Here is an 11,052-nt window from a genome sequence, read left to right on the forward strand (position 1 = left end):
GAAGATCTTGATAAAATATATGAGTGGAGTAAGGAGTGGCAGATGGAATTTAATATAGACAAGACCCATGTTATGAAAATGGGAAGAAGTAGATACAGACCAAACTGGGATTACAGACTGGGTGATGAGAAAATTAAAGAGACCAATGAGGAGAAAGACTTAGGAGTAACCGTGCAAAACACTTTGTCACCGGAGAAACACATTAACAAGATTTTTTGGAAAACATACAACATGCTTCAAAATATTGGCCTTGCATTCCACTACCTAGATGAAGGAATGATGAAGAAGATATTATGTACCTTAATAAGACCCCAGCTAGAATATGCAGCATATGTCTGGTCACCACATATGAAGAAAAATGTGAAGAAGGTAGAAAGGGTACAAAGGCTGGCAACAAGGATGGTACCAGGACTCAGGGAGTTAGACTATGAGGAAAGACTGAGGAAGCTGGGGCTGACCACATTAGAAGAGAGAAGAACAAGAGGAGACATGATAACTATGTATAAATTGGTGAACAAGATTGACATACTGGATAGAGAGTTGATAAAGGTGACCACAAGTAATTATCTCTGAGGACATGGAAAAAAGCTAATAAAGGACATCTGTCTAAATGACGTGAGAAAATACAGTTTCCCGCATCGTAGCATTGATAAGTGGAATAAACTGAGCAGTCATGTCGTTGATGCGGTGTGTGTCAATCAGATGAAAGAGAGATATGACAGGAATGGACAAGGAGACAGGACACAGAGAGCTTAGCTCGGGCCCTGTAATACACAAATAGGTAAATACAAATAGGTAAATACACACACACACACACACACACACACACACACACACACACACACACACACACACACACACACACACACACACAAAAAAAAAGTAGCTCAGTGGTTAGAGCGCTGGCTTCAAAGCCAGAGGACCGGGTTTGATTCGGCCGGGTGGAGATATTTGGGTGTGTCTCCTTTCACGTAGCCCTGTTCACCTAGCAGTGAGTAGGAGGATGTAAATCGAGGAGTTGTGACCTTGTTGTCCCTGTGTGTGGTGTGTGCCTGGTCTCAGGCCTATCCGAAGATCGGAAATAATGAGCTCTGAACTCGTTCCGTAGGGTAACGTCTGGCTGTCTCGTCAGAGACTGCAGCAGATCAAACAGTGAAACAGTGAAACACACACACACACACACACAGACACACACACACACACACACACACACACATATGAAAGAGATTAAAGTAAACAAGCTTGAAATAAAAAAGTTGATGACGGAACTGGATGAGGAAAAGGCAATGGGACCGGATGAAGTCTCAGGCAGAATACTGAAAGAATGTAGGGAAGAACTAGCAAGTCCTATATACAACATCATAAAAATGCTCAATAGAAAATGGAACAGTACCAGTGGAGTGGAAAAGAGCTGAGGTGGTTCCCATATATAAGAGCGGAAGGAAGGATGAACCTTTAAATTACAGACCGGTATCACTAACTAGTGTAATATGCAAGATGTGTGAAAGAATAATAAAGAAACAATGGATCGAGTTCCTTGAAGACAACAAATTATTATCAAATAGCCAATTTGGTTTTAGATAAGGTCGGTCATGTGTAACAAATTTATTGAGTTTCTACTCTAGAATAGTTGATAAAGGACAAGAGAGAGAGGGATGGATTGACTGTATTTATTTAGATTTAAAAAAGGCATTTGATAAAGTGCCACATGAAAGATTACTATGGAAGTTAGAGGAGAAGGGTGGCTTAAAAGGAAGCACATTGAGATGGATGAAAAATTCCTTGAAGGGGAGAGAAATAAGAATGATAGTTAGAGATATGAAGTCCAAGTGGAGAACAGTAGACAGCGGAGTGCCACAGGGGTCAGTATTGGCGCCAATACTTTTCTCGTATATGTAAACGACATGCCAGAGGGAGTGAACAGTTACATAAATCTGTTTGCGGACGATGCGAAACTGTGCAGAGTCATTAAACAAAGAGAGGATTGTGAAATACTACAGTAAGACTTAAACAAGATCTGGAAATGGAGTAAAAAATGGGAGATGGAATTCAATGTGGACAAAAGCCATATCATGGAAATGGGAAAAAGTGAAAGACGACCAGTGGGAATCTATAAGATGGGAGATGGAGTAGAACTAGAAAAAGTAAAAAAGGAAAAGGACTTGGGAGTGACAGTGGAAGAAAACAATCAACCGGAAAGCCGTATTGATAGAATTTTCAGAGGCGTATAATTTGCTAAGGAATATTGGATTAGCATTTCACTATATGTACAAAGAAATGATGACGAAATTGATATGTACTAAAATAAGACCTAGATTGGAATATGCAGGAGTTGTGTGGACACCCAATAAAAAGAAACACATAAGGAAATTGAAGAGACTGCAAAAAATGGCAGAAGTAGTGTCTACAACGAGTGTGCATACTTTTAAAGTAAGATTGGATAAGTGTAGATATGGAGACGGGGCCACACGAGCATAAAGCCCAGGCCCTGTAAAACTATAACTAGGTAAATACAACTAGGTAAATACACACACACACACACACACACACACACACACACACACACACACACACACACACACACGACAGACATCTACACTGCACTCCGTTCCGATATCATTTCAAGCCACCAAGAATATCTTTTGCCTAGAGTATTAACTAAAGCTAAGAGCCATGTTTTAGTGCTGTCCCATCTAGATGGTAGGGTTAAAATGGCAATAACATGGAAAAAGGAGCCAGAAACAAAGTGAGATCCAAAATGGATGAAGGCATGGAGTGTTTGTTTTACACCCTCCAATAGGGTTGAATTTCCAAGACATGATTATCATTCTCAGGCTTTAGACAGGAGGATAGGTTTGATGACCGAGACACCAGAGAGTCTATTGACTTGAAGCACTGGATATTGGGGAAAATAGCTACAATATATGGAAGAAAAATGAGAAACAAAAAAAGGAGGAGTGATGTTGCTTATAAAGAAAGAGCTGCAAGTGGATGAAATGACTTATAGAGAAGGGAGTGCTGAAGTGATGAAAGCACAAAAAAAAAATTCAAGGAGAAAGAAAAAGAAACTTTGCCATTGTTTATGTACCACCCAGAACAAACTCATAGGGAAATGAAGAATACAAGAACATGCTTATTGATACCAGAAAATATTTACAGAGACTGAAAAGAGTAAAAACATAACAGTGATGGGTGACTTTAATTGCAAGGAAATAGTTTGGGAAGACTAGGCAACTGCGGGAGGAGAAACATCTTGGGGACAAATACTGTTGAATCTAGTAGTAGTCAATATCTTAACTCAGTGGGTGAAGGTCAGCACAAGGTATAAAGCAAATGAAGAACCATCATGATTGGACTTAGTATTTAATAAAGAACCAGAGATACTCAATAACTTGGAATACAAGAGTCAATTTGGTAAAAGTGATCACGTATTACTTGAATTCAGGCTGAAAGGACTGGAAAAAATTAGGAATGAAGACTATAAAAATAGAAGGTACAATTATAGTAAAATCAACTTTTATATTATAGTAAAATACTTTGAACAAGCAGACTGGACTGAATTTTATATATCGAAGAAAACTGAAGACAAGTGGAATATTTTAATGGAGAAGTATAATGAAGGAACAATGAAACATGTGTTAATCAAGAAAATAGACAAGCCTAGACACAAAAGACGTGAGTTAGCAAGGATGGAAAGAGAAAAAGCTTGGAACAGATGGAGAAGAAATAGAACACTAAAATAATTGGTTAAACTACGCCCGAGAAAGAAACGAGTATGTCAAGATTCGGAGAATGGAACGGAAAAACAACGAGAAGCATATAGTTGATAAATGTAAGGACCAGCCAAAATTGTTTTACAGATATGTAAATGGCAAGCTGAAAAACAATGGAGAAATAAGCAAACTAAAATACAATAATGAAACATATGAAGACCCAGAAGATATGGTGGGAGTGATGAACAACAACTTCCAATCAGTCTTCACCAGAGAAATTGACTTCTAATGTCAAACCCCAGTGGAATTAACTGATGGTGTTCATGACATAAAAGTGTCAGCAGAAATAAGTAAAATAATGGAAGAACAGGTCCTGATGGAGTGTCAAACTGGATTGTAAAGGAATGCAGTCATCAGTTAGCAGACAAAAGTCCACAACATAATTATGACTTCCTTAACAGAGGGTAAAGTACCAACAGATTGGAAAAAAGCAGATATTGTGCCCATATTCAAAAGCAGATATAAGGAGGATCCATTAAACTACAGACCAGTATCACTGACCAGTGTAATAGCAAAAATATGTGAAAGGATAATAAAGAAGAAATGCATGGAATACCTGGAGGAGAAAGGTATGCTGACAGATAGAAAGTATGGATTCAGAAGAGGGAGATCATGTGTCACAAATTTAATAAGCTTCAACACAAGAGTGGTTGACATAGTGCAAGAAAGAGATGGCTGGGTGGACTGCATATGCCTACATCTAAAGAAGGCATTTGATAAGGTCCTCTGGCTTCACAAGCCAGAGGACCGGGGTTTGATTCCCCGGCCGGGTGGAGATATTTGGGTGTGTCTCCTTTCACGTGTAGCCCCTGTTCACCTAGCAGTGAGTAGGTACGGGATGTAAATCGAGAAGTTGTGACCTTGTTGTCCCGGTGTGTGGTGTGTGCCTGGTCTCAGGCCTATCCAAAGATCAGAAATAATGAGCTCTGAGCTCGTTCCGTAGGGTAACATCTGGCTGTCTCGTCAGAGACTGCAGCAGATCAAACAGTGAAACACACAACGTTACAGTGGAAACTTGAACAAAATGGATGACTAAAGGCAGGAATTCTGAGATGGATGGCTGACTTTCTAAAAAACAGAGAAATGAGAACAATTATAAGAGATAAAAATTCAGCCTGGAAAAAGAGTCTTAAGTGGAGTATTAACACCAATAATGTTTGTGGTATATGTGAATGATATACCAGAAAATATAGTTACATCAGTCTGTTTGCAAATTATGCTAAATTAATGAGGAAGGTAAATAGAAAAGAAGATTGTGAGGCGCTACAACAAGACTTGGATAAAATAGCGGAAGGGTCACTCACATGAGAAATGGAATTTAATGCAAAAAAGTGCAGTGTATTAGAATTTGCAAAGAGCAAAAGAAGGTTGAAGGGAGTTTACTCAATGGGGAATGAAGAAATTAAGAAGAAGGCAGAAGAAAAAGACCTTCGAGTAACCATTATGAATAACTTGTCACCAGAAAAGCACATAAATAGAATTAAAGGAAATGCCTATGAACTTTTGACAAATATAAAGGTGGCATTCCCTTGCATAGATAAAGACATGGTATAAAAAACTTTTAATGTCTCTAAAATGCCCAAAATTAGAACACGCAGCTACAGTATGGTCACCGAACAAAAAGAAACACATAAAGAAACTAGAGATAATACAAAGGGCAGCAGCAAAGCTTCCCCCAAGTTTAAGTGAACAGTCACGTGAAGAAATACTAGGTCTTACAACCTTAGAACAGAGAAGGTAAGAAGGAGATCTAATAGCAGTGTACAGAACGATGAATGGACTGGAAAAATTAGATAAGAGAAGACTTACTGATCTGGGACAACAATGACACAAGAGGACATGGAAAGATATTAAGAAAGGACAACTACAGGAGAGATATCAAGAAGTTCAGCTTCCCGCAAAGATGTGTAGAGGTATGGAACGGTTTAGATGAGAGTCGTTGACACAAGGTCAATCAATAAGTTCAAAGAAATGTTGGATTTGCATAGATATTGAGACGGGACAGTACTAACATAGCTCTTTTCCTGTATGTTACAACTAGGTAAACACACACACACACACACACACACACACACACACACACACACACACACACACACACACACACACACACACACACACACACGTGTGTGTGTGTGTGTGTGTGTATGTATGTATGTATGTATATATATATATATATATATATATATATATATATATATATATATATATATATATATATATATATATATATATATATATATATATATACACACACACACACACACACACACACACACACACACACACACACATCTCACCTTTGTTGCACATGTTAATTCTCCTTGGTACAATAGTCCGTACTATTGTGATTTCAGGAGATTTTGGAGCCATATTTTTTTGTTGAGTAATATTTTGTTGTGTTGTTTACAAATAAGCAAAATGTAAACTGCTGAGATCCTATCAGACACTGATTGGAGATCATAGGTGAAGCACTTTGTGAGCCACTTTTAACAGCATTTCTATCCAAATGAATCACCATCTATTAATCATCACAGATTGATGTCAAGTTACTGATTATTGAATGATTTATGAATTTAGTAGAATTATGTTGCTGAAGTCATCAGAATGTACTCGTTTGACAACACAACCGTCACTGAGTACAGTGGAGCAGGCGGAGGTTGGCCACATACTGAGGTTACATACGTGATATCACCCGCTTGCCTATATCACCTTCTCTCCCCATTATCAGATAAGATAGGGCACTTTTATCTTTGAATATGTGATAGGATAGTCCTGATTAGGTAAACAAAAATATGAACAGTTTAACATCTATATCTATCAATCTGTATGTGACATCTGTTTTTAAGAACATCCCAAGATGATAGACGCAACACGAGTCACAATTTATTCCTGTTCTTGCATTCCTTCCGAGCGTGTTCTAGTCTTCCAGTTCTCTTCTCAATCTTTTCTTCACCATACTCCTGCACTTTGTCCTTCCATTTTGTTGGAAGTCACCATCCTCTTGCATTCACCGCATCTCCCATACTCTTACCTATGTAAACACCCTCTTACTTATCTCACTTAATGCATTTCTTTCTTCACAGTCAATCCACCTTCAAGTGATGTGTTCAATCAAGTACATCTCATTTCTTCACTATCGGTTCAAGATTTTGATAGAATTGAAGAATTGTGCATATGAGAAGAAAATTGGCAAAATATGCAAAAATAAACTGATTTCTAGCATCTATTCTCTTGTAAATGAATGTAAAATAAAAATTATTGAAAAAAAAATTATTTGATTCCTCTTCATAAGCATGATGTTATTTAACAGATTTTACCACTGGTTCAAGAAAGTTTGGTCAGACACTAAGGAAGCAAGATAAATCCGTGTACAGATCATCTGATAATCTCATCTCGTAGTGATAGAGTCTGAGGGCGTGGTACCACATCTATATAACACAGGAACAACATGCAACACCTGTGTGGCCATATATACAATACATTGGTCTTATCCATCAGCATCTCGGCTCACTAGGAAAAACAGCAACACATTTATGAAAATTACGTTCACAGAGAGGATACATGTGATTTCTTTCTTGAAATCATAGTATGTACTGTTTACTGCCATCATTTTACTCCCAAGATTTCCCAATAGTGTGCTCTAATGATGGTTTTTCAATACAGAGTCATAACAGATTACTTCCAGACTGATACTTGTCTCCTCAATTCATACAGACAACAGCGATTAACATAAAACTGCGTCACTGATATTTATTACAAGCTTTTGCATCACACTTTCACACTTTTGATACCTACAAATACAAGTGCCACTGACCTCCAATGCGACTGACACTGTGGTTATCTTAGTCTCGGCATGGTCTCGCTCCCTGCCACACTACACCTGCAGGGGAAGGAAGACACCAGTAAGATAAAAACATAATGGAGAAAAAAAAAAAAAAAAAAACATGTGTTACAGCAGCACATCTTATCCAAAGAAGGCATGATGTGAGGCATCAAGGAAGGGACGAGGAGTTTGCTTAAACACAGGATGATTTCTACACAGAAAAAATATGTAAAAGTGAAATAACCAATAACGAACAGTAATAGATCAATGACTTAGGAATATGAAAAAAAAGTTTGAAGTCTCATACCTATTACCATTATTACAAGTGTTTAAAAAAAAAAAAAAAAAAAAGTAAAATCAATAAAACGGAAAATAATATGCATTCAGTTCAAACATCATCTTCCTGTAGGTAACATAACTTTATAGACGCAAGACCCAGATTCAATTATGTATGTTAACAGGTCAATAGTAATCTTAACATGCAAGAGAGTTTGTCTGTATGTGTGCATGTGTGTGTGGGTGGGGTGGGGTGTATGGGTGAGTGTGCCTCAGAAATAGCGTGCTACATTTCCCTCTCCTTCCAACAGTTTACCTACAGCATAAACCAGGTCAGTCAACACATCATATACTAACGAGAGCTTCCTTGCGATAAGAATGTTGCATGTTTACACTCAAGACCAAACCTACATTGAGTACACTGCAACATTTACTGTCAATACAAGAGGACATCACGTACCTCACTGGAATACCGGCCACCCAAGTATGATCACTATGAGGATCCATCACACAAGTATTATTACTATCAAGATCTGCCTGCATGATGACCCAACACCCTGATCTGGTGCATTGTCATACTTCGTCATGGTATGGTAAGGTAAATGATCTCATATATTATCCATCCTAGGGCATTCAGTAAAAAGATTCATCACCTCAGTATTACCATTAGGAAGAACAACCATCTCAACATTACCCTATATATTTTTTTCTCTCTTCGTTTTTCAATCAATAGAGTAATAGAAACATCAAGTTATTCCAAAATTCAAACTGAGCTCACTAAAAAAAAAAAAAAAAAAAAAAAAAAAAAAAAATCCTTGCACGAAACCCAAACAGGAACTCTGAACAATCACGTGGTTAAAAATGTATCCACCAACATTTTCACTCGTAACACTCACATTTGGATCACGTGTGTTCAATAATATAGACTGCCTTGGTTGTCAGTCAGCAAAGTAAGTAGGTCGGGAGAACGAAATGTTTCATGTTAAGTTACTGCACTACTACTACTACTACTACTACTACTACTACTAATAATAATAATAATAATAATAATAATAATATAGTAATAGTAACAACAATAATAATAATAATAATAATAATAATAATACATAATAATAATAATAATAACAATAATAATTCAGTTTACAAGTTATTAAACGATATACATGCTGTGTGACATGGCCTTATCACACAACAAATAGGATAACAAGATTGTACAGTGATAATGTGAATCCCTCCTCCTCCTCCTTCTCTTCCAACTACTACTACTACTACTACTACTACTACTATTACATTCCTTTTTGCTATCAAGCATTCTCATGTACAAGGTAAAGAAAAAACTGAAGTGACTATACATACTGAAAAAAAAAGTACTACCTCGTGCAAAATTTCATGCTATGGACACTCAAACAGCACTGGATCACACACACACACACACACACACACACACACACACACACACACACACACACACACACACACGATTTCCTTCCAGCAAACACATGATACGATTCCCACGGTGATATGAAGTACTGAAGCTCCGTCTCTCTCTCCTCCGTGTTATCCGTGCGTCGCCAAAAAAAGGTAGCTAGAGGGAGAAGGGCAGCGGAAAACTGACGAGTGATTTCAAGGAGACGGGAGAAGAGAAAGAACGCTCGGGGAGAGGAGAGATAAAAGGGACAGTGTGTGTGTGTGTGTGTGTGTGTGTGTGTGTGTGTAATTCACTGTTTGATCTGCTGCAGTCTCTGACGAGACAGCCAGACGTTACCCTACGGAACGAGCTCAGAGTTCATTGTTTCCGATCTTCGGATAAGCCTGAGACCAGGCACACACCACACACCGGGGTAACAAGGTCACAACTCCTCGATTTACATCCCGTACCTACTCACTGCTAGGTGAACAGGGGCTACACGTGAAAGGAGACACACCCAAATATCTCCACCCGGCCGGGGAATCGAACCCCGGTCATCTGGCTTGTGAAGCCAGCGCTCTCTCTGTGTGTGTGTGTGTGTGTGTGTGTGTGTGTGTGTGTGTGTGTGTGTGTGTGTGTGTGTGTGTGTGTGTGTGTGTGTGTGTGTGTGTGTGTGTGTGTGTGTGTGTGTGTGTGTGTGTGTGTGTGTGTGTGTGTGTGTGTGTGTGTGTGTGTGTGTGTGTGAAAAATAGGAAAATAGTGACAAAGAGGGAAGTAGAGCAGGGGGCTGGGGATGTCGGGGGCAATGGTAATGGTGTGGCGAGAGAAGTGCGTGCCTAACATGAGAGAAAAAAATGCAATTGATAGTGGAAAATAAGGGTAGTAGGTTATATCATGGCTATATCTGCATGAAGCTGGACAGGACTGGTGGAGGAAGGAGTGTTAAAAGAAGGGATGAGTAACGTGAGGAGAAAGGTATATAGGGAGTGAATGGGAGTGGTGGGACAGGTAGGAGTCAGTACAAGTGCTTGGCGGAGAGTTATTATAATTGTCTGGACAGGTAGGGAGTAAGGATGTTTTGGTTGGAAAGAGTGAGTGGAGGTGCTCGGAGGAGTTAAAGGGAGTGTTTGGACAGGTAGGGAAGGAATGGGTATTGGAACGAGGAGTGAATAGGTGCACTTGGACAGAGAGTGCACATGTACGGAGGGTGCCTATAAAGTGAGTGCCAGGTATGTGTTTAGACAGGGAGGTGAATGAGTGTGATTAGACAGATAGGAGTGAACACGCCCAGTAACGGGAAACGAGATATGACGTTTTGAGAGCGACCATGATGTAATACTGAAAATCCGCCCCTGAGGGCATAGCAAGACTGGCCACTGAGCCGGAAGCCCTGGCGTCACTCCAGGACGCTACAAATAGGCACGTGGTGAGACACGCAATCTCACTGAATTATCTTCGTGTTCTTAAAAGTTTCAGCGCTATTTCTCGATTTTTCATAGGCAGAAGCGCGAGTTATCAAGGTTTTCAAGGGTATTTTCGTGATTTTAGTGATAGTTTAACCAGGATTCTGCAATATTAATGGAGAAGTAAACTCCTGAAAATACGTATATTCCGTGTGGCTTTTGAAAACTGACTACAACTGTTTCGATTGGGATATTTCAAGGCATTTCTCAAATTTTGGATAATCATTTTCGAGCTACATTCTTTGGGAACTGACACCTCTAATCGGCCACTTTTAATGGGTTTTGCTGTCCAACACTGAAAGAGTA

At 39.0% G+C, this 11,052-nt stretch overlaps 1 protein-coding gene across 3 annotated transcripts in view; it reads right to left on the reverse strand.

Moving 5' to 3' along the window:
- Positions 1-11,052, reverse strand: part of LOC123500180 (beta-1,4-mannosyltransferase egh-like) — a 93,955-nt gene that overhangs the window by 21,383 nt on the left and 61,520 nt on the right. For 2 of the 3 annotated variants that reach the window (XM_045248908.1, XM_045248909.1), the window contains one exon: positions 7,591-7,656. Coding sequence is in view for 1 of the 3 variants with exons in the window: in XM_045248907.1 (XP_045104842.1) it covers positions 6,074-6,146 (73 nt within the window). In the remaining 2 variants the exon portion in view is untranslated. Of the gene's footprint in view, positions 1-6,073; positions 6,622-7,590; positions 7,657-11,052 lie in introns of those variants that run through there. The other variant, XM_045248907.1, reaches the window with a different exon arrangement.

The sequence above is a fragment of the Portunus trituberculatus genome, chromosome 50 (assembly GCF_017591435.1).
Source record: "Portunus trituberculatus isolate SZX2019 chromosome 50, ASM1759143v1, whole genome shotgun sequence".
Lineage (NCBI taxonomy): Eukaryota > Metazoa > Arthropoda > Malacostraca > Decapoda > Portunidae > Portunus > Portunus trituberculatus.